Source organism: Oncorhynchus masou, chromosome 18 (genome assembly GCF_036934945.1).
Source record: "Oncorhynchus masou masou isolate Uvic2021 chromosome 18, UVic_Omas_1.1, whole genome shotgun sequence".
NCBI lineage: Eukaryota > Metazoa > Chordata > Actinopteri > Salmoniformes > Salmonidae > Oncorhynchus > Oncorhynchus masou.
The window spans coordinates 38,663,387-38,688,527 of NC_088229.1; the positions used below are offsets into that span (position 1 = coordinate 38,663,387).

Genomic DNA, 25,141 nt, shown 5'->3' on the forward strand with positions numbered 1-25,141 from the left:
AGGCTAGTTCCCAATTCATTTGAAAAACGTCTTTAAAAAATGACATCTTATTAAACACAATAGTATAAGGCCCTATAATACGGTAGCGGATTCAGGGATAGCATAATGTTAATGGGACAATCAGGAATTCAAACAACAACAAAAGGTTTCCCCGCCATTGTTTTTGGTAAAAAGTTTAGGGATATGGGTCTGGAAAAATGTAACTGCTCTCAAATTCATAGACGCCCTTATGTGTGCAAGCACCATCCATGTGATCACAATCATAGTTTTAACCATGTTTACAATCACATTGTTTACAAACCTGATGTATCAATCCCATATTGCCCCTTTATTCGTGACTATAGCCAGTGCCACTAAAGCAGATAAATGTAGATAATCGGACATGTAAGCTATATAGAGTAGGCTATATAGAGTAGGCTATATAGAGAAGGCTGTATAGAGTAGGCTATATAGAGAAGGCTATATTACATGCTTTTTTATGAAGTAATTTTCAAACAAATTGTACAGGTTACAAAATACTATTTTTCATGCGTACTCTGATTGCTTGCACAGTAGCATATACAGTGGGGCAAAAAAGTATTTAGTCATCCACCAATTGTGCAAGTTCTCCCACTCCCAGCAAAAATCCCAGAACCACACGGGGGGACCTAGTGAATGACCTGCAGAGAGCTGGGACCAAAGTGACAAAGCCTACCATCAGTAACTCACTACGCCACAAGGGACTCAAATCCTGCAGTGCCAGACATGTCCCCCTGCTTAAGCCAGTACATGTACAGGCCTGTCTGAAGTTTGCTAGAGAGCATTTGGATGATCCAGAAGAAGATTGGGAGAAAGTCATATGGTCAGATGAAACCAAAATATAACGTTTTGGTAAAAACTCAACTCGTCGTGTTTGGAGGACAAAGAATGCTGAGTTGCATCCAAAGAACACCATACCCACTGTGAAGCATGGGGGTGGAAACATCATGCTTTGGGGCTGTTTTTCTGCAAAGGGACCAGGACGACTGATCCATGTAAAGGAAAGAATGAATGGGGCCATGTATCGTGAGATTTTGAGTGAAAACCTCCTTCCATCAGCAAGGGCATTAAAGATGAAACGTTCAGCATGACAATGATCCCAAACACACCGCCCGGGCAACGAAGGAGTGGCTTCATAAGAAGCATTTCAAGGTCCTGGAATGGCCTAGCCAGTCTCCAGATCTCAACCCCATAGAAAATCTTTGGAGGGAGTTGAAAGTCTGTGTTGCCCAGCAACAGCCCCAAAACATCACTGCTCTAGAGGAGATCTGCATGGAGGAATGGGCCAAAATACCAGCAACAGTGTGTGAAAACCTTGTGAAGACTTACAGAAAACGTTTGACGTCTGTCATTGCCAACAAAGGGTATATAACAAAGTATTGAATACTTATTTTCACCATAATTTGCAAATAAATTCATTAAAAATCCTACAATGTGATTTTCTGGATTTCTTTTCTCATTTTATCTGTCATAGTTGAAATGTACCTATGATGAAAATTACAGGCCTCTCTCATCTTTTTAAGTGGGAGAACTTGCACAATTGGTGGCTGACTAAATACCTTTTTGCCCCACTGTAAGATGCAAATGGCCTATCAATTGTGACATCTTTATGACACCCCTCGATTTCAACATCAGCACTTGTCCATAGTTGCACAACTCAAGCACTTTGAAGCCTCGTGTAGTTAAGTGTGTTTAGCAAGCAAATTTTGCCAAGTAGCTAGATCAAGAACAATTTTCGCAAATACCTAGACATTAGGCCCTAAATCCTTTCGAGGTTCAGGCCTATTTCTAGTAGTTTTCTGTCAAATGTAATGTTTTAAAAAGTTTTTACAAACCAAAGCCAATAGGCTCAGAGCCAATAGGCTCAGATGTTTACTTTTATTTCTCTGTTATTTGGGATTTTAAAGAAAGAAAAGGATTGAGGTAAAGGAGGAGAAAGGGATGGAAGAGCCAGCTGCTCAACCAAGGAGATTTTTGAACTGGCCCATATAAAATCTAAAATGTTCAATTTCATGAATTAATGGTGGACAGTAATTATCCCCCTATTTCTAAACTAAATATAAGGATATCAACCCTCCACTTAATGGTGCACACATTTCAGAAGGGCTTATTTATTAAATTATTTCGATTTGACTTGAGACGCTTTTAAAGGCATGTTTCATGGTCTGTATGAACCTCTCCACCAGCCAATAGGTAGATGGGTGATATGGTGAGGACCTGAGCTACTGTACGCCATTCACCTGTAGGAACGTGACCATTTCTTGGGACACTAGCTGCCGCTGTTGTCACTAACAAGTTGGAGTTGCGATCCGAACCGACTCAAACACTTCTCCAAGTTTCCCGATGGTCTTCTCTGCAGTAGTACACCTCATGATGGCAACCTCTGGCCACTTGCTATGAGCATCCACAACCACGAGAAACAGTCTGTCTTTGAATGGACCTGCGATGTCGACGTGAATGCGTGCTGTCCATCACTTCAGATAATACCGGGTCGTTTCTGGTGTTTCTCTGCACTTGTGTTGAAGTGACTGGTGCGTTTTACACTTGTCTGACGTAGAAGATGTCCACTTGGCCTGACTCTGGTTCTGATAGGTAGTGTTTACCTGGAAAGTCCATCTGCGTTGCAATGCAGCTCTGACTTGAAGTACTTGATGTCGTAGGTGTGTGCTGACAACAACAAAGCCCACCTAAGCATTCTGCTACAAATCATTCCCTAAGTTCTAGACCTCAGCTGAATCTGGTAATGAATGGTGTGGCTGTTGAATAAGTCGAGGAGACTAAATTGCTTGGGGTTACCTTCAATTGTAAACTGTCATGGTCAAAACATATAGATTCCATGGTTGTAAAAATGGGGAGAAGACTGTCCATAATAAAATAGAAGTCCTGCAGGCTCTAGTTATTTATCTTATCTTGATTATTGTCCAGTCATATATTCAAGTGCTGCAAAGAAAGACCTAGTTAAGCTGCAGCTGGCCCAGAACAGAGCGGCACGTCTTGCTCTTCACTGTAATCAGAGGGCTGATGTAAATTCTATGCCAGTCTCTCTTGGCTAAGAGTCGAGGAAAGACGGACTGCGTCACTTCTTGTTTTTATAAGAAACATGGTGTTGGAAATTCCAAATAGTTTGCATAGTCAATTTACACAGCACCGACACACACACTTACCCCACCAGACATGCCACCAGGGGTCTTTTCACAGTCAGTCCCCAGGTCCAGAACAAATCCAAGGAAACGTACAGTATTATACAGAGCCACGAGAGCATGGAACTCCCTTACATCTAATATAGCGCAAGTGAACAACAAACCTTTTTTTTTATCAATAAAGCAACACCTCAAGCCACAACGCCTCTCCCCCATGTGACCTACTTCTTGTGTGTGTACTGACATGTATGTGTAACTGAGAGAAGCAAACACAGTACATGTTAATGTGTTTAAATGTAGGTAAAACTATGTTGTCTGTAATGTCTTTTTCGTTGTGTTGGTCCCCAGTAAGAATAGCTGTCTTCGGCTAACGAGGATCTTAAGAAATCCAATAAAAAAAAACTTGCATCCAAAGATGCTCCTCCGCATACAATGATCTTTGATTTCAGATTTGTACAGATGCCGGAGAAACTTACGCACTCCAAAAAACATTACTTAGGGCTTCACATTCTATCTGTGCATAGTGTACTTTCTGCTTTGTTCGTAAGCGATCGGCTTCTCTTCACTGGAAGGCATGATATGGGACACGACTGCTTCCACACCATAGAGACTAGCATCACGAGCTAGTTGGATGGGTCGAAAGTGTGTCAGGAGTGTTTCCTTGGTTTTCTTGAATGCTTCCTCGCATTGTTCTGTCCATTTCAGTGTTTTGTCCTGACAAAGCAACTGATGCAGCAGCTTCAGCTTCGTTGCTAAGCGATAAAGCGTCCGTAGTCATTCAGTAACCCCAGGAACGAACGCAGTTGACTCACGTTTCTAGGAGCTGGGGCATCTAAGATCGCGTTGACCTTGGACGGAACCTTGTGAAATGAGAATGCAAAAAGCAGAAAATAACCTCATACCTACTGTCAAATATGGTGGTGGATCTTTGGTGTTATGGGGCTATTTGACTTCCATTGGTCCTGCCAACGACATCATGAACTTTACCCAGTCCTAGGATATTTTTGCCAAAAAACCTGGTTGCCTCTGCCAGGAGGCTGAAACTTGGCCGTAAGTGGATCTTCCCGCAAGACAATAACCCCAAGCACATATCAAAATACACAAAGAAACGTTTAATTGGCTAGAAAGATCAACATTGTGCAATGGCCATATCAGTCTCCAGACTTGAAGCCCAGTGTAGGGGCGGCAGTGTAGCCTAGTGGTTAGAGCGTTGGACTAGTAACCGGAAGGTTGCGAGTTCAAACTCCTGAGCTGACAAGGTACAAATCTGTCGTTCTGCCCCTGAACAGGCAGTTGACCCACTGTTCCCAGGCCGTCACTGAAAATAAGAATTTGTTCTTAACTGACTTGCCTAGTTAAATAAAATTAAAAATTGAAAACCTGTGGTTTGAATTGAAGAGGGCTGTCCATAAGTGCAGACAAAAGATATCAGGGATCTTGAAGGATCCTTTTAAAAGGTTCTGTGCTGTAAATCCTCGCAAGGTGAGGTATTGAATGGTATTGAAAACAGGGGTGTCAATGATTTGGACCCCTACCTTAAAATGTATGTATAACTTATGAAACAAAATCTCTTTCTTTGAGCAATTGTATTAGTATAAAATAATAGCATTTCCCAATGATTTATTTGCATAAAATATACAGTAGCTCAGTATTTGATTTATTTTATATAGTCATATTTGCTCATCATTATCAAGGGGGTCAAATAATTTCAGATCCCACTGTATATCTATTGATATCACACATACTGCATTTTACATATAAATACATAAAATAATTACTGCATATACTGTACATACATATCTACATAAATGTGTTTCTCTACACAAGCATCTAATTAAAACACAATATTAGCACAATCACCAACACATTGCCTTGAGAATACATTCAATAAAGTGTCATCAGTCATTTTAGAGCTTTGCCTATAAAGTGTAGGGAGTTCAAGAGCCCATTTCCCAGCCCCCCCCCTCCTATCTCCCCAGTCTTTTTCCTCCTCCCCCTCCTCTGTGCTCCTCACCTCTCTTCTCTGACCTCATGAGAAGCTCTGGTCCCATTCTGATTAACCCAGCAGGACCACGGTTACCATACTGATGAGCCAGCCAGGATGGGAGGGGGTAGAGGGTAATAGATAGGGATAGTGACAGGGGAGCCGAGAGAGGGGTGGTGTGTTGGTGTGTCGTCAAGCTGAAGCAGAAAGCCTCTCTTCGTCCCCAAAGAGACTGTGTAGTAGAGATCTCTGAAAGCCCTCCTCTGAAGACTCTGGTATCAGGAACTCCAACAGCAGGTCACAGATACAGTAGATCAGGTGCCTGTAGAGTCACCCAGACACAGAGAGAGGGGAGAGGTTACCACAGGTCAGACTGAATTGACATAGATCAAACGCTCAATGTTTGGTCTGTATGTGACATTGACATTTTAGGTTTAACAAACGTACTGTACATGCACACCAACATGCTAAAGCCAGTGATGATAGAGGGCTCACCGGTTGATGTTAGGGTCCTGCAGAGATGCCAGTGCCATATCCCAGCTCACTCTGTACTTCTCAGAACCCAGCATGTCAGCAATCAGGTCTACACACACACACACACACACACACACACACACACACACACACACACGCACGCACGCACGCACGCACGCACGCACACACACACACACACAAAAATGGAAATAATGACAGTACAATGACCTAACACATCTGTGATTCCCATATGGTTCCCATACAGGTAGCCTAGCGGGGCGGCAGGTAGCCTAGTGCGGTGGCTGGTAGTAGTTGTGTAGGCAGTGCAGACACTGACCTGGTAGTGCCTGTGTGAGGCAGTGCAGACACTGACCTGGTAGTGCCTGTGTGAGGCAGTGCAGACACTGACCTGGTAGTAGTTGTGTGAGGCAGTGCAGACACTAACCTGGTAGTAGTTGTGTGAGGCAGTGCAGACACTGACCTGGTAGTAGCTGTGTGAGGCAGTGCAAACACTGACCTGGTAGTAGTTGTGTGAGGCAGTGCAAACACTGCTGCCTGGTCTCTTCTCTCTGGATGAGGCTGCGGTCAGGACGGGGCCCATCAGGGAGGACACCCCCGGGCCACACTGCCTCCTGCATCACCTGGAGGTAGATCACCCAGCAGGGAGCACTGGTCAGGTGGGCCATGCCCACATCCAGCCACCTGGAGTGCAGGGATTGTGGGTGAGGATAGACATATGTATACATGAGCGTACATACGCAATAGAGTCAAAAAGAAAATAGACGTGACACACTGAGACACACGCATTTGCGCAGACATATAAGAAAAAGGCACAAAACAAGTGAGGACACAAAGAATATGCAGAAGTGCATGCATACGAACACACAGTGAGCGGATTGTACAATACATTCTCAGGTTAGCGGTTTTCATGATCAATCTCCTGGAGGCAGCTGGTCTGGCAAAGTCATAATGTCCTCAAATGTGATGTTATACCTAACCTCAACACACTGCTAACCTGAATTCCTAATAGCTGATTCATGCTTTATCCGGCGCAGCTCTCTGGAGGCTCCGTATGGAGGGTGTGGCACAATCGCAGAGCCTTGGGAAGCTTGCAGAAGCCAAATCATGTTTCACACCACATCGCCGTGCTCTCCCAAATTTTGTAACAATGCAGAGGGCTCTGTATTGCTCCGTATTGACATTATTGGTTGATGGTAAGTGGGGGCGGGAGGTCCTCTATAAACACAAACTCACTTCCTTGACAACAAGCTCTGTGCTGCTCCGCGAAGCGCAAGAAGTATGAAGGCCTTGACTCCTGCAGAGGCCGTATCACGTATCGGATTGACCATGCAGCGCCTTTCATCCTCACCTTCAATTAAGACCAAATGAATTTCATGAATTTACAATATAGACAATTTTGACTTTGCAGCTGGCCTATCTTAAGGGGAAATTGCTCAGTTCTGCTTCCAGGACAAGACTCATAACAATAAAGGTAAACCTGTGTACATTCACTCTGGGTGAGTGTGAAGATAACATTACTTAACACGCCACCAGCAAGGTGACCTAAACCCACACAAACATACTTTACGCAGCTTTAACCCTCATAAATCTACACGCATGCGCACACACATACACACACACACACACACACACACACACACACACACACACACACACACACACACACACACACACACACACACACACACACACACACACACACACACACAAACGAAGCAAGAGTCCCTCCTAGGCACGCCCCCTCTCTCTCTCAGCTCACTCCTCAACATGTCCACTAACAATAGCAATCTGTGCTCTGGTACACATCTCTTCACATGTACATTTGAGTCATTTAGCGGATGCTCTTATCCAGACCCACATACAGTTAGTGCATTCATCTTCAGATCGCTAGGTGAGACAACCACATATCAGTCACGGAAGTACATTTTTCCTCAATAAAGAAGTTCTCAGCAAAGTCAATAAGACCAAGATGTCACAGTGGAAACTGGCCCGCACGTCCAATAGCCATCATTCAATCCAGTTTTCTGCCGCGAACGAGCTGAAATAAACTGCAAAAAAATGCAAAAAAATGCTCAAACTTGACATTTATTCCACCACTCCCCTTTCTGATCATTAAGTCGGCTGTGTTGCAATTTTTGCTGCCAGTTATCTTGTTTTTTCCCCTGCTCTAACCCACTGTGAATGTCTCATTGCTGTACAGCTGATGAATTTGTACCTTTCCTCCATACATGTATATAGAGTGTTGAATTGTTTGGCGGTACTGTGTGTTGTGCTGTTTGTTCACTCCTCTAATGTTACGCCTCTTGGCCAGGTCATCATTGTAAATGAGAAAGGGTTCTCAGTTTAGACGTACACACACATCCATTAACCACGGCGGCAGTGTGATTTATACTTTTATGAACACATTAAGTGTACCTCAGAAGGTCCCTGAACAATGTATGTGTGTAACAGGCACCCATCCAGACTTCCTGCTCTTCGGGCTGTAAAACAAGCCTCTTATCCACAGTACTACAGCCTCCTGCTGCTCTTTGAGCCCTACTGGAAGAGGATGACGACAACTCTCCCTCCCTGTTTAGGGCCAAATAGCATTCTAGTTTGCTCTGTTTTTTTTTGTTAATTCATTCCAATGTGTCAAGTAATTCTCTTTTTGTTTTCTCATGATTTGGTTGGGTCCTGGGGCTCTGTGGGGTGTGTTTGTGTTTGTGAACAGAGCCCCAGGACCAGCTTGCTTAGGGGACTCTTCTCCGGGTTCATCTCTCTGTAGGTGATGGCTTTGTTATGGAAGCTTTGGGAATTGCTTCCTTTTAGGTGGTTGTAGAATTTAACGGATCTTTTCTGGATTTTCATATTTAGCGAGTATCGGCCTAATTCTGCTCTGCCTGCATTATTTGGTGTTTTTGAGGATATTTTTGCAGAATTCTGCATGCAGAGTCTCAATTTGGTGTTTGTCCCATTTTGTGAATTCTTGGTTGGTGAGCGGACCCCAGACCTCACAATCATAAAGGGTAATGGGTTCTATAACTGATTGAAGTATTTTCAGACAGATCCGAATCGGTATGTCAAATTTTATGTTCCTTTTGATGGCATTGAATGCCCTTCTTGCCTTGTCTCTCAGATTGTTTACAGCTTTGTGGAAGTTACCTGTGGCGCTGATGTTTAGGCCACACATATAGATTTTTGTATTTGTGGTCCTGGCAACTGGCACTTTTTTGGAACACCATTATTTTGTTCTTACTGAGATTTACTGTCAGGGCCCAGGTCTGGCAGAATCTTTGCAGAATATCTAGGTGCTGCTGTAGGCCCTCCTTTGTTGGTGACAGAAGCACCAGATCATCAGCAAACAGTAGACATTTGACTTCAGATTCTAGTTGGGTGAGGCCGGGTGCTGCAGACTTTTCTAGTGCCCTTGCCAATTCGTTGATATATATGTTGAAGAGGGTGGGGCTTAAGTTGCATCCCTGTCTCACCCCATGGCCCTGTGGGGTTTTTTTGTGGGTTTTTTTAACCTATTTTAACCACACACACTTGTTGATTATGTACATGGATTTTATAATGTTGTATGCTTTCCCCCAACACAACTTTCCATCAATTTGTATAGCAGACCCTCATGCCAAATTGAGTGGAAGGCTTTTTTTAAATCAGTTTGGTTTGTTTGTCAATTAGGGTGTGCAGGGTGAATGCGTGGTCTGTCGTACGATAATTTGGTAAAAAGCCAATTTGACATTTGCTCAGTACATTGTTTTCACTGAGGAAATGTACGAGTCTGCTGTTAATGATAATGCAGAGGATTTTCCCAAGGTTGCTTTTGACGCAGATATGAGGGTCAAATTTGTCTCTCTCTCCGCTCACTCTCTCCGCTCACTCTCTCTCTCCGCTCACTCTCTCTCTCTCCGCTCACTCTCACTCTCCGCTCACTCTCTCTCGCTCTCTCCGCTCTCACTGAACGGGGAAGGGGACATTAATAAAAGCTAGCAGGCTCAGTGACATAATGCCCATGGCATTCTAATATGGTCCATCGAACGTACACTATGTAATGTTGTGTGTTTGAATGACTGTGTATCTCTACGGCAGGTGGCCTGTGTAGTATGGAAGGATTGTCTATAGGCACATGGCTTGCAATGGGGCATAATGACAGACTCAATACGGCCTGCTGGTCCATGGCTGTATAAACCTTTGTAAATCTGTGATGCTAAATGGTAAAAGGCACACTTTGGGTTTTCTTAATTCTGGCATACTTTAGGAGAATGTTCTGAGCACAGGGGGCTATACCATCCATACTAAATTTATGAAGGAATATTTATACAGTTTCTGAATCTTTTTAATACAGTTTATGGATGAATAGGAATTTTTCCTGTCCTGATTGATAACGTGTCAGTGACCCTTTGCCCTCAAGTCTGCAGTATTGATCTGATGGCTGGGCTGAATCATGAGTGCTGCTCTTGTCATCTGTCTGAGGATGCACGCTTTCTGCCCAGAATCAGATGAGATTGCTAGGAGTGCTTTGCATGACTGTTCTCTACAGTATGTCCATGCAAACAACACAGGACTACAAAACTGGAGGCCCCAAGTTTTGAAGCGTTTTGACCCATCATAAGTCACTTGTTGCCAATCATATTGAAAAAAAAAAAAAAAATCTGTCTGGTATTCAGACACATAAAACCTCAATTATCTTTAAGAAAATGCAGTCATGTAAGCATGTTTTTAGATGTCTTTCTTTACAAATAGCGGTCTGAGAATAAATATCCCCATAACGCATTTTACAAGAAATCTGCCAATATATTGTATATCAGCCAACTGAATACAAGATAAGAACCCCCAAGAATGCCTTGTGTTGTAGTCTATTCATGTCAACAGCATAATTCAGATAAGAAAAGATTCCTTAAAATGTTCAGATGATGGTAAAATGCTTCATAATGTTAGGATATGCTGCCTCGCAACAAATACCATTATCTTTAACATGCAGTCTTTATACCACAATTGCACAATTTGTACACGGAAATACTTTTCATGACAACATAGTGTTTCCACACACTGTTAAAATGAAGTGAGCAACATTCAAACTAGTGGCAACTGAGCTGCCACCAACTTTTAACAGGGCACATTCATTTGGCCATACAGGTGAAGGTGTTCACATTACAGTCCGTTTGTATCTCTCTGATAATACGGCTATGTGGTTCAAATTGCTGTGGTTCTAATCTCTCATGGAAAAATTCTGCATGTAAAACGAAAGAATCTGTCGGGATTGTATTGCATGCGTAGAAAAAGAGCAGCTGTAGTTCCGATTTTGGGGTTTTTCATCTCTGGTTATTTGAACAAATCATTTTGCAGGTGTTAGCATCTTTCGAATTTTGGAAGGGAACATCTTCGAATAGAGCTCCTCATTCCGGTTCCACTCTTTGTTCTAGCATTTCTTGATATCTTCTCTTAACATGTATTGGACACAGAACTTAATCGAGCAGCTGACCAATTACATGTGACTTTAGTGCTGGGTTAACCAAGATTACTTTGGTTGGAAGGCTGTCTACAGCCAGGATGACTAGACGTTAATGTCTCGGTGATGTCTTCATAATTACACAATTTGTAAACAAAAAAGGTACTTTTCACGATAAATGTCCTTCAGCGCATCTATTTGCACAGATAAAGGTGTTTACGGTCATTGCATCTGTCTGATAATACTATACAGACTCTGTGGCCGAGACAGTCTGCAGGATGACTGCTACTAGGAAATGTCTCTGTGCCATCTCATCTCTCCCCTGCCTCTCTCCCCCACTGGTTGTGTTAAAAGACACCTCAGCAGCTCATCATCCTCAGGACAGTCAGGACTTTCCCAGCAGCACTGTGTCTGGTCTGGCCTGGAGGTGAAATCTAGCCCCATTGTCGGGCTTCTCGCTTGTATGAACTGGACGGACTCCTCTCACTCGAGAATGGGTTGGGCAAATAGAGAGACACAGCCCAGGCAGCGCGTCTGTTGGAAGTACCTTGAAAAGTCCAAGCCACCTGTGGGCCTGCCCATTGTGTGCAGTGTCCTTTGACACCTAAAGGGTTGCACCAGTGATAACGCAGGGGCCTGATGTAAAAGAGTGAATTGAAAGGAGCCCTGTCCTGCTCTGTGTTTAGCATTATGAACCCAACCCAATCCCATGGCTGACCTAAACCACCTGCTCATCTCACACCCAAATGCAATGGCCTGGTCTCTGATGTCATATCCTGTCACAGAACCCAGAATGCTTCAGGGTTATCACAACAAATATATTTATATTTTGTCATATTTTAGTCATTTAGCAGACACTCTTTCCCAGAGCAACTAGGGTTTGGAGACTTGCTCAAGGGCGCTGACAGATTTTTCACCTAGTCAGCTCTGGGATTCGAACCAACACCTTTTGGTTACTGGCCCAACACACTTAACAGCTAGGGCCAGCATATGGATAGGACTAGGTCTAAGGCATGGAATATAAGATTCTGACATAAAAGCGATGGAAATTGCAAGGTTAATGCCTTTATATGTCATTCAATATTAAATATCAAGTCATTTCATTCTGAAACTCCAAACCTTCCTCAACGTTCTGTGGCCATACTTCTACAAATGTGTGCTGCCTCCTAGCGGTAGAAAGGGACATTGCGACAGGAACATTACAGAACGTTATTATTATTTTTTTAACTTTATTTAACTAGGCAAGTCAGTTAAGAACAAATTCTTATTTTCAATGACAGCCTAGGAACAGAGGGTTAACTGCCTGTTCAGGGGCTGAACAACAGATTTGTACCTTGTCAGCTCAGGGATTAGAACTTGCAACCTTCCAGTTACTAGTTCAATGCTCTAACCACTAGGCTACCTTGCCTCCCTAAAAGATTGGTATCATTTATTTAAGTGTCATACACCTTCTGGTGCAAGGCCCACATGGGCCTAGCGGACACCGCAGAACGAAATATCATTTTACAAATGAAATGCATACAATAATCAATGCCAGTACCGCGACCATCGATCCACACTACACAAACAGTACATTTATCCTTCTCCTCCAGGCATTACGAACAAACTCAGCCATCTCAAACACGCCCCATCTGAAAAAGAATTCAAGCCTCTGCTCATCCTGTAACCAGAATGCTTCAGGGTTATCACAAATAGTTTTTTTCTTCGGAGAGTCATACAGAGGGCAATGAAAACACTAAATGGATTTTGTTTTCGATTTCCCCGAGATCACATGGTAAGCAAATTCTCTCCTCTTCAGACGCTCTGTTAAATCCACCCATATTTTATAGCCAGAGGGAGGGTGCTGGATCAGAGTTGTGCACAAACTGGGTTTTTGTTAGAATCAGGTAATTATATGCTTCAAGGCTGTAGTTATTTTTGACAAGTGTGTACATTCTAAGTTTAGGTTTAAACCAAACATCAACTGCCCATTTTTCCTTGTGGATCTGAAAAGGCTTGTCCTTGATTTGGTTAACACCACATGGCCATTTGTTCGTGAATATATATATACTGCAAATCACTTTCGCAAATAAATAGGTAACAATTATCTAGCCCACAGATAGTTATGAGTACGGTCCCACCTTTTTGTTTGATTATGTGTCTGTTTCATAGACGTAACATGTCACCCTTTTGCCTAACCACACATGGTTCCCAACCCATATCTTCACAGATGGCCAGGTTTGGAATCAGTTTGTGCGCACCAAGAAAGCAGCGGATTGTCTGTTTTGAACATGGCTACAATTAGTACCCACTTTGGAACCCCACACCCCAGCAGCATAGTCCATCACTGTACACACACACACAATGTATATGGCTGGGAATAAGCCCGGACCCTAAGGCTCTGCCTGCAGAATCTGCCTGTGATCTGATGCCATCGTCAAAGGTCATGTGTTCATTCAGACTGAAACCAATGTATTTGTAGAGCCCAGTGTAGAATAACGTGGTTGTACCAAAACAAATGTTGTGTGCACTTCTCTGCACGCCCTTCTTTCTGGAATTAACAATCTGGGCCCTCTCTTGATTTATCGCTAGTCTCCCGTTAGCACACCGTAAACTAACAATATTCAACATATTCTGGGGGGGTCATCTTCGGTCCCGGGAAGGAGAACTACTTCGTCAGCATATACAACAAGATCCCAGGAATATATCAGCAACTTTAAACACCAAGTTTAGCATGTTTGATTTGTAGGACTAAATCATTAACATGTAGTGGGAAATAAATGGGCGTCTCCCTGTTTTACACCATAAGGGTTTGGAGACCCGCCTGTCCTGAGGTCATTGACCTGAACACAGGCAACTGGAGGCCGATAAAGAGCTTTGATAGTATCATAGAATCTTCCATCAATTCCCATTTTAATTAGTCTAAAAGCAAGAAGGTCTCTATTCACCCAATTATTCGCCTTCTGAAAATCAACAAAACAGGCAAAAGTTGTCTCTCTCTTAAATTCAAGCCAGGACCACGGTGGAGACAGTATTGATGTGGTCAATACACGCTCTGGCTTTCCAAAAAACATTTTGTTCATCAGCAAGCTGACCAGACAGTTTTAGGTGCAGCTGCTATGAACAAACACTGGCTTCCTGCTTCCAGCCAAGGTAGAAATAGGCTATATCCGAAATGGCACCCTATTCACTACGACCTACATAGTTCACTACTTTTGACAATGGCCCTATGGGGAACAGGGTGCAATTTCAGTCACAGCCGTAGTACAGCTTCTGGCCGAGCTACCAGGCCTCAGCTCTTCCGTCAGCATACTGATTCTACAAGCCTGGGCTGCCTGGGTCACAGGAACCTTCCACGAGCTGATTCAAATATGGACGATGCGTTGGGCTGACTGCACCGCCCACAACCGCATGGCTCTCCAGAGGGAGGTGCAGTCAGCCCAACGCATCACTGAGTTACCATACCAGGCGGTGATGCAGCCGAACAGAATGCTCCCGATGGTGCATCTGTAGAAGTTTGTGAGGGTCGTAAGGGCTATGCCGAATTTCTTCTGCCTCCTGAGGTTGAAGAGGTGCTGTTGTGCCACATTCAAATGGTGGGACCATTTCACGTCCTTGGTGATGTGCACATGAAGGAACCTGAAGCTTTTGACCCTCTCCGATGTGGATGGGGTCATGCTCCCTCTGCTGTCTCCTGTCGTTCACGGTCAGCTCCTTCATTTCTTTTAAGTTGAGGGAAGAGGTTATTTTCCCGTCACCACTCCTCCAGAGCAATTTTTTGTTGTTGCAGTCCGATACATTTAGCCGTTTCTAATGTCAATTCACGTGATAATTGAGTGACTCAAACACTACACGAAAATCTATAAGCTAACAAACCGCGCCCCTCCCCCTGCCGACTGCAGTTTGGGAACCACTCCTCCCAGGTATGCAATGACTGACATGACAAGAGGAAAACTGACGATACACTACCCAATTTACATTTCTACTATTTCTACTATTCATACTTTCAAGAGTAAGTTGAAAACCACTGTCCTAGCTAACCTAAATGACTGAATGGATCAAATAGTGTTCTTGCCATAATCTAACCAAAATGTGTACTTATTCCAGGGGTCATATGAAGTATGTGGTACCACATCTGACTAGGGAAGTCCTGTTCCTGACAGTGTAAAGTTGATTCTGTGACAGAAGATGCAATGGGTTAAAGTGCCCTGAATTACTAACCAAACTGGCTGACAACCCCATATGTACAAGATGAGTGGTTCGTTTCTTCTAGCTGCTAGTGGAGCAAAGGGCCACGCGCAATATAAAAGATGAGTACGAAGGACCAACTGTTCTTTACTGTTGAAGTCTATGATGAGGGAGTGGTATGGTCTGCTTCCCTGTTCTAATCTATGATGAGGGAGTGGTATGGTCTGCTTCCCTGTTCTAATCTATGATGAGGGAGTGGTATGGTCTGCTTCCCTGTTCTAATCTATGATGAGGGAGTGGTATGGTCTGCTTCCCTGTTCTAATCTATGATGAGGGAGTGGTATGGTCTGCTTCCCTGTTCTAATCTATGATGAGGGAGTGGTATGGTCTGCTTCCCTGTTCTAATCTATGATGAGGGAGTGGTATGGTCTGCTTCCCTGTTTTAATCTATGATGAGGGAGTGGTATGGTCTGCTTCCCTGTTCTAATCTATGATGAGGGAGTGGTACGGTCTGCTTCCCTGTTCTAATCTATGATGAGGGAGTGGTATGATCTGCTTCCCTGTTCTAATCTATGATGAGGGAGTGGTATAGTCTGCTTCCCTGTTCTAATCTATGATGAGGGAGTGGTATGGTCTGCTTCCCTGTTCTAATCGATGATGAGGGAGTGGTATGATCTGCTTCCCTGTTCTAATCTATGATGAGGGAGTGGTATAGTCTGCTTCCCTGTTCTAATCTATGATGAGGGAGTGGTATGATCTGCTTCCCTGTTCTAATCTATGATGAGGGAGTGGTACGGTCTGCTTCCCTGTTCTAATCTATGATGAGGGAGTGGTATGATCTGCTTCCCTGTTCTAATCTATGATGAGGGAGTGGTATAGTCTGCTTCCCTGTTCTAATCTATGATGAGGGAGTGGTATGGTCTGCTTCCCTGTTCTAATCTATGATGAGGGAGTGGTATGATCTGCTTCCCTGTTCTAATCTATGATGAAGGAGTGGTATGATCTGCTTCCCTGTTCTAATCTATGATGAGGGAGTGGTATGGTCTGCTTCCCTGTTCTAATCTATGATGAGGGAGTGGTATGGTCTGCTTCCCTGTTCTAATCTATGATGAGGGAGTGGTATGGTCTGCTTCCCTGTTCTAATTTATGATGAGGGAGTGGTATGGTCTGCTTCCCTGTTCTAATCTATGATGAGGGAATGGTATGATCTGCTTCCCTGTTCTAATCTATGATGAGGGAGTGGTATGGTCTGCTTCCCTGTTCTAATCTATGATGAGGGAATGGTATGATCTGCTTCCCTGTTCTAATCTATGATGAGGGAATGGTATGATCTGCTTCCCTGTTCTAATCTATGGTGAGGGAGTGGTATGGTCTGCTTCCCTGTTCTAATCTATGGTGAGGGAGGGGGATGGCCTGCTTCCCTGTTCTAATCTATGGTGAGGGAGTGGTATGGTCTGCTTCCCTGTTATAATCTATGATGAGGGAGGGGTATGGTCTGCTTCCCTGTTCTAGTCTATGATGGGGTGGCAGGGTACCCTAGTGGTTAGAGCGTTGGACTAGTAACCGGAAGGTTGCAAGTTCAAACCCCCGAGCTGACAAGGTACAAATCTGTCGTTCTGCCCCTGAACAGGCAGTTAACCCACTGTTCCTAGGCCGTCATTGTAAATAAGAATTTGTTCTTAACTGACTTGCCTGGTAAAATAAAATCAAAAAATGAGGGAGGGGTATGGTCTGCTTTCTTGTTCTAGTCTATGGTGAGGGAGTGGTATGGTCTGCTTCCCTGTTCTAATCTATGATGAGGGAGGAGTATGGTCTGCTTTCTTGTTCTAGTCTATGAAGATGACGGTGTGATACCTCTCAATGAAGGTGCCAAACAGCAGTCTGATGGTCTTCTGTATGTTCTCAGTGCAGAGCCAGCTCCACTGGTCCTTCATCAGCAGACACAGGATGTTCAGAGCTACGTCTGCCACGGCCGTGTCTGCACGAACACACATCACAGTCAAGATTCACACATATCAGCGCGCACGCAACAGAATACACAACCTGAACTTGACGAAGATACAAATACTGGGACATGATTCTGGAACACGAATAACAGAAAGGCAAACAGAGCCAGATAGTCAACACCGTTTCCTCAAACCAGTGGTGTGGTACTGGCCTACAGAGGCTGTGCAAGGTCACTACCACCTGCTGGCCATTACTGAGTGGAGCATGGTCATAGATGATCTCATTTGGAAAGTTTATAATTATGATAATAATGTCTGGTTTTTGCACTGAGACGGTCCTTAGATATTCAGTCAACTGCATGAAGGTCCTTCATGTAAGATAGTAAGAGGTTGATAATGCAGGCCCGTGTAGACGTTAGAAAAACTGTACCTGTCCCCCGTAGTTTCCTCTCCCGACCCCCACCTCCCTTCCTGTCTTTGCCAGGTAGCACGCTGAACCTCCTCCCGTCAGCCTCCTTCTCCTGGGGAGCATAGAGCAGAGCCTCCTGGTCCTTTATGAAGCCCTCCAGACCAGACAGGGACAGGCCATGGAACACCTGCAGAACCAGACCAGGGCACAGGAATGAATGAGTGTATTAATGGATGGATGGATGGGCGGGTTGAGTGAGTGAGTACAATCAAACAGACAGTTTGATGACATTAATATTAAATGATTATTCATATTGATACTCATTGATATAAAACTTACAGTGCTCCCTTCATTGAAGCAGTATATGACTTTGGGCTGGATTTCAGGTATATTGAGAGTAGGGGCGACTTTGCTGGAGAACCTCAGCCGGACAGACCTGACACAACAAGCAACAATTAACAAAAACATTACACAAAACTAGATAGTTTGACTTTAATGTCATAAAAGCAGTTAGCAGATAGTGGAAAAGCTTTGGCCAGGCCGTACATATTTGTGACATTTAGAGAAAGAGAAGACACAGAGAGAGAGAGAGAGAGAGAGAGAGAGAGAGTGAGAACAGAGTGAGTGAGTGAGTGAGTGAGTGAGTGAGTGAGTGAGTAAAGAAAAAAAAAACACTCCCACCTCTTCCTTCCTTCTGGGGCATTCCTCGCATCGGCAGGCTCTCCATCCAGGTCGTCCTCAGCACGAGGGAATGCTGTCTTCAGAGTGTCTACAGCATTCGCCATCATCTACAGTAGACGCCAATAACCAGGCCCAGGGGATCACAGCACACAAACAGCACCAAGGTTAGCTTCCCGAAAAAACCTGTCACCAGAAACCACACCTTCTATCATTTCTCATTATCTCTCCCTTTTCATGTTTTTAGGTCCCGTTATCATGCACTGTTTTTATTTCATAGCCCGAGACAGTTGTCACCTTATCAATCCGGGACATAACAAATGGTTTCTTCTCGAAGGCTGTGCTGGCGTCTGTGTGAAGGGCCAGGAACTCCTGCATCTCGTCGCTGTTGGCCGTCTCAGGGATGGTACACAGTTGCTGGAGGAAAACAAAGCGATCAGATAGTGAGTGATCAGATACGATGCAACAGTCACATTTCAAAAACATACAAATCAGGAAATGATTCACCTTGTTAGATAAACAATTCAATTCCTACTTTAAGAAAGGTATCCAGCTGTCCTTTTCGAACTTCCACCTTGTCAATATCTGGGTTTCCAAACGGAAGATCAGGGAAAATCTTCTTGGGTCCCTTGACATCTGAAATGGAAAAGATACAAACACCCTTTGGTGAGAATAAAATATCCATATAGCACGTGTAAGACTTCATCTACGCTATAAATGATTTGTTTTGACTGAATATAATGTACAGTTGCCAGCTTGGGTTGGAATCTGGCCTACCGCTCTTTCAGCACGCTCTCCTACCGTTCATCGCAATCTCTCTCTAGCCACAAAACATACAAAAGACTTGGACTTCTTACTCTTAATCATCTTCCTGAGGTCAGGCTTCTCCTCCAGGCGCGTCTGCAGGTGGAGGAACTCGCTGTAGCGCCGGTTCACAGTGTGATAGGCTACAGGTTGTAGAGTACCTAGGCTCTCCGAGTCAACCACTGTCTCATACTTGGGGAACAACAACGGTTACAGATTGACTGGGAAGGTTTAATAAGACTAGTCCAATGGTCACATTTCAATAAGACTAGTCCAATGTTTACATTTCAATAAGACTAGTCCAATGTTTACATTTCAATAAGACTAGTCCAATGTTTACATTTCAATAAGACTAGTCCAATGTTTACATTTCAATAAGACTAGTCCAATGTTTACATTTCAATAAGACTAGTCCAATGGTCACATTTCAATAAGACTAGTCCAATGTTTACATTTCAATAAGACTAGTCCAATGTTTACATTTCAATAAGACTAGTCCAATGTTTACATTTCAATAAGACTAGTCCAATGTTTACATTTCAATAAGACTAGTCCAATGTTTACATTTCAATAAGACTAGTCCAATGGTCACATTTCAATAAGACTAGTCCAATGTTTACATTTCAATAAGACTAGTCCAATGTTTACATTTCAATAAGACTAGTCCAATGTTTACATTTCAATAAGACTAGTCCAATGTTTACATTTCAATAAGACTAGTCCAATGGTCACATTTCAATAAGACTAGTCCAATGGTCACATTTCAATAAGACTAGTCCAATGGTCACATTTCAATAAGACTAGTCCAATGGTCACATTTCAATAAGACTAGTCCAATTAAATATATAGTCCTCTTTAAAAGAACCAATCTCTGACCTCTTTAAAGTGAACTATGGGGTAGGGAAAAAGAAGTTAAATACATCAGGGTAGTATTAACACTTTCCTTGACTTTGAACTCTTTTGCCAGTTCATGTCACCTATTTCGTGTTGTGAGTCCTCTTTGCATTCACATTGATATGTCCAGAAAGGAACCAAGATCTTTTTCCAGCATTCACTCAAATGTACTCTGGATTTTTACAAAGTGCAGGACTAGCCATTCCATTAGATCGTGTTATCAGACAGCTAGATAATTACATTTTGGAAGCTAATAGACTAATATAATTTAGTTAAAAGATGAGACATAATAATTATAATCATAAGATAATATTACCATGTAAATATGACTGGTAACATAATACATTGCAGAAGAATACTGCAGATTAAATAATGCTGTGATGGCAAAGGTGCATAAAAATGGAGGAATTCAGATACAATGCATTTGGAAACTGACTTTTTCGTCATTTTGTTACACTACAACCTTATTCTAAAATGTTTATTTTTTATTTTTATTATTCATCAATCTACACACAATAACCCATAATGACAAAAGCGCAAACTTTTTTGTGAACAGAAATACCTTACATAAGTATTCAAACCCTTTGCTTTGTGACTCATAACTGAGCTCTTGTGCATCCTGTTTCCATTGATCATCTTTGAGATGTTTCTACAACTTGGAGTCCACCTGTGGTAAATTCAATTGACATGCTTTGAAAAACCTGTCTATATAAGGTCCCACAGTTGACAGTGCATGTCATAGCAAAAACCAAGCCACGAGATCAAAGGAATTGTTCGTAGAGCTCCGAGACAGGATTGCACAGATCTTGGGAAGGATACCAAAACATTTCTGCAGCATTGAAGTTCCCCAGGAACACAGTGGCCTCCATTATTCTTAAATGGAAGACGTTTGGAACCACCAAGACTCTTCCTAGAGCAGGCCACCCGGCCAAACTGAACAATCAGAGGAGAGGGGCCTTGGTCAGGGAGGTGACAAAGAAACCCAATGGTCACTCTGACAGAGCTCCAAGGTTCCTCTGATGAGATGGAAGAACCTTCCAGAAGGACAACCATCTCTGCAGCACTCCACCAATCAGGCCTTTATGGTAGTGACCAGATGGAAGTCACTCCTCAGTAAAAGGCACATGACAGCCCGCTTGGAGTTTGCCAAAAAGGCACCTAAAGTACTAAAGGACACCTAAAGAAACAAGATTCTCTGGTCTGATGAAACCAAGATTGAACTCTATGGCCTGAATTCCGAGCGTCACGTCTGGAGGAAACCTGGCACCATTCCTACGGTGAAGATTGGTGGTGGCAGCATCATGTTGTGAGGATTTCTTTTCAGAGGAAGGGACTGGGAGACTAGTCAGGATCAAAGGAAAGAAGAACGGAGCAAAGTACAGAGAGATCCTTAATGAAGTCCTGAGCGCTCTGGAGCAGGATCTCAACAGGACAACAACCCTAAGCACACAGCCAAGACACTGCAGGAGTGGGTTCGGGACAGGTCTCTGAATGTCCTTGTGTGGCATTTTAGAATAAGGCTGTAACGTAACAAAATGTGGTAAAAGTCAAGGGGTCTGAAAACTTTCCAAAGGCACTGTATGAAGTATTCGTTTCAGCACTATCCACACGCAACATAATTCAATGTGACTATATATCAGCACAATCTACCTTTTCATTTTTTCAAATTGCCGCCATCTTGGAGCTAGAATTGGGATAATGTATACTGTGCTAATGCCAATACAAAAAAGAGAGCACTACGGTGAACTTAGCAAATCAGGTGTTTCTGGTAAGCACATGGGGGCCATCCTCCATTTTTATGCACCTTTTCCATTGAAACTTTAACATCCAATGTAGGCTACTGCCCCTTTAAGAGGCTAGCATTGATTTTGTGGTCAATGCTATCCGGAATCCTTGGGACGTTCCTACCATAAATCCGAACCCTAACCTTAACCATGACCTAACCCCAACCCTAACCATAGTAAATTCCAACTTCATATGGGGTAGCGTAACTACATAGGGCCGTAACTACATATGAGGACACCGAGGTCCGAAACACTAATTACTCAGAATAAAAATAAATAAATTATTATTTTTATTCAGAAACTTAGGAACTCAGTTAGGGCCTCAATTTACTGTTGAGCGTTATAAAAAAATAAAATACACCAGGTGCAATATGTCATCCACTGACAGTCACTCAATTAGCCCATGTCAGTCAAAACATTTCAGATTAATTTAGCAAACTAGCCACCTATCTAAACTTGTAGCAATGATGGTGATTTACTGACTGGGCACACAGGGCACGTGCCCAGGGGCCCTGAACTCCGGGGGGCCCCCATTGATTTTGTTAGTCACTCTCATTCCGATATCATATTAACATGGCATAAGTCATGGCAAAAGGTGAAGCATTGCAGGAAATCAGCTTTAAAACTGCAACAATGTCTCCCCACCCCATGGTAAAATGTGTAGAATTGCAAGAAATGTTCTGTAAAGCAAACTCATTTGTTTTCTTTGGTTAAAGATCCTACGCAGTCAAAAACGTGATTTTTCTGAGTTTTCTATGTATACAGTACCAGTCAAAAGTTTGGACACACCTACTCATTCAAACCCTCAAGTACTCAGAATATGTGGGAACTCCTTCAAGACTATTGGAAAAGTTGGTGACACTGTCAGTGATTTATTTAGAATTCAAGGCACCCCTAACCAGCATGGCTACCGCAGCATTCTGCAGCAATACGCCATCCCATCTGGTTTGCGCTTTAGTGGGACTATCATTTATTTTCAACAGGACGATGACCCAACACGCCTCCAGGCCGTTTAAGGCTATTTGACTAAGAAGGAGAGTGATGGAGTGCTGCATCAGAAGACCTGGTCTTCACTAGTCTGCACTACAACTAACTTGTAATATTGGTAGTAAGTAAACGTCTGAATGTCATCGTGATACAGCTCAACGGGGAAAGTTAGTGCTGCGAGCCGGAAACACAACACAGGGCACAGTATGAGAGGGAAGTTAGATAGTGTAAGCCAGGGCGACAGCTAAAGCACATGTATTATAGTACAACTACAGTATTAATGTCTACATTTTCTTTTTTTTACTCCGCTAAAAAAAAAACGAATGATTCTAAAATCCCAATTTAGACAGGAAATGTTCAAATTCTCACTGAAGAAGTTTCTAGCCACAATAATTAACTAGCTACCTCTGAATGCAAGCCATTTCGATTTACTGTGTCCAAAGATCGATTTATATGCAGAAATGTCGGTCAGAGCCGGTACCAGAACCACGCTAGAATTTATATCTAACCTGGTTTTACACTGTCTTAAAGACATAATGTTAAGTCTTACCTTTACGGTGTATAGAGTATAGGGGTGTGAGCCGGTGCTGCGGTGCTCCTTGGCTGTCACAGCACCAGTGATTCTCAGGTTCTGGATAAGGACGGGTCCATCTGGGCTGCTGAGGGGTTCGAAGCTGAAGGGGGTCAGACACAGCCTCCCCGGAGGGACAGGGCAGCCTGGGGGCAGCTCCTCCGCCATGCCCGCTGGCCAGTGGGGCTGCTCGGACACCTGCATCTCAAGATTTTAGCAAAGCCATTCATAGCAATTTGTAACCTTATTTATTCTACATCATTATTTTGTATTGTTTTATATTTATATACCATTTAAATAACTGTTTAAGAAAATGTAGGAGTGCCGAAAGACCAATAAATAAAGTAACAAGCAAACAAATAAACAAACAAACAAACCTTGGGGCCCAGGACCTTCAAGTTGCCGAAGCATCCAGGCGGCTCGTCTTCAAACACACTGCAGAAGTTGGTAGGAGAGGTACAGTCACAGAAGCTGTCTGTCTGGTCCTCCTCGGAGTCCATCTGGTCCAGGGACTCCACAGAGAGCTGATTGGATTCTGTCGATGGGGACTCCAGGTCCGAGTCCACAACCTGATACAGGCGGCTGCCACCGCTGCAGGACCTCAGCAGATCCATAGACACATGACAACTGTTTATTTTGATCGATGAACCAATGCATGGCATTGGTAGGATCGCCCCGCAGTACTGCCGTGCTTCCTCCTTCAGATCTGGCACTGCCGTATGGTAGGACTCCATGGATTCCAGGGAGTCTGGAGTGGCTGGCTTGGGAGGAGTGGGGCTGTTGCTGGACTCGTTCTGGTCTCTCGGAGTCTGGAGCCAGGAGGTAGAACGGGTCTGGGTCCAGAGCTCCTGCTGGGTCTGACTCCTGTGCAGCTGGACTGGAGTATCAGGGAGCTCATCGAGGGACTCATCCGGTGATTCTTTGGCTTTGGTGAACAAGTCCACAATGGTAAGGTTGAGCCAGTCAGGATCGGACACCCTACTGACCAGTGGGAGGAGGACATTACAGGTGATCAACTCCCCCACCATGTATCTCCCTGTCCTGGTCTCCAGGTGAGGGAACGGGACCAGAACTTGCATTAGGAGGTCCACTACGGCCCGGGAATAGCTGAGCTCCGTGGCTGGACTAGCCAGGGCTGGGTGGGGGGCATCTGCCTGGCTATAGAGCTCCCACAGGCTGGGGGTGCTGGAGCTGTCTCTGTCCTGCATCCCCAGCCGTGCCTCTGCCTGCTTCATCATCTCCCTGGCTGTCATGTAACTCTGCAGGTGGCAGCCACACAGCTCCAAGGTCCTCTGGACCAGCGCTCTCCTGTCCACGCACCGAGCCCTCTCCTTCAGCTCCATCACTGAATCCAACATGGCGTCCCGCATAATGTGCTCAAACTCCCCCAGCCCCTCCTCCTCGGTCAGCATGGTGTGGTACCAGGACGACACAAAGTCTCGGATGGCTTTATGCACAGCGCTTTGGATCTCGTGGTCCAGCCTCCATTCGCTCTCAGGCGAGTGGAGGGCCGGCTGTGATCTACCCAGGGGGACAAAGTGCTCCAGGTGTAGCAGGCTGTTGGCATCCAGGGCAGCACGGGACCCCAGCCAGCCACCCAGGACCACCAGCAGGCTGGTGAAGAGACAGAGGAGCCACACGTTCACCAGAAGGTGGAAGAGGACCATCCATGCTAGTAGCACCCCCAACACCACAAGCCTCCTCTGGCCCAGTAACTCTGAGAGGGCCCAGTGGTTAGGGTTAGGACCAGAACCCTCTGGTGGAGGCATTCCCCTCAGTGCTGAGACCTGTGTAAAAGCAAGTAATAGAAAATCAATACACACCTCAATCAAA

At 44.0% G+C, this 25,141-nt stretch overlaps 1 protein-coding gene across 4 annotated transcripts in view; it reads right to left on the reverse strand.

Moving 5' to 3' along the window:
- Positions 1–4,802: 4,802 nt before the first annotated feature.
- Positions 4,803–25,141, reverse strand: part of LOC135504550 (sorting nexin-19-like) — a 34,995-nt gene continuing 14,656 nt past the window's right edge. For all 4 annotated transcript variants that reach the window (XM_064923241.1, XM_064923242.1, XM_064923239.1 and 1 more), the window contains 12 exons: positions 23,686–25,095; positions 23,288–23,506; positions 19,126–19,264; positions 18,804–18,904; positions 18,566–18,685; positions 18,272–18,378; positions 17,930–18,026; positions 17,612–17,777; positions 17,090–17,213; positions 6,134–6,318; positions 5,638–5,725; positions 4,803–5,464 (listed from right to left, as the gene is read on the reverse strand). In XM_064923241.1, the coding sequence (XP_064779313.1) occupies positions 5,335–5,464; positions 5,638–5,725; positions 6,134–6,318; positions 17,090–17,213; positions 17,612–17,777; positions 17,930–18,026; positions 18,272–18,378; positions 18,566–18,685; positions 18,804–18,904; positions 19,126–19,264; positions 23,288–23,506; positions 23,686–25,095 (2,886 nt within the window). In that variant the 3' untranslated portion in view covers positions 4,803–5,334. The remainder of the gene's footprint in view (positions 5,465–5,637; positions 5,726–6,133; positions 6,319–17,089; positions 17,214–17,611; positions 17,778–17,929; positions 18,027–18,271; positions 18,379–18,565; positions 18,686–18,803; positions 18,905–19,125; positions 19,265–23,287; positions 23,507–23,685; positions 25,096–25,141) is intronic.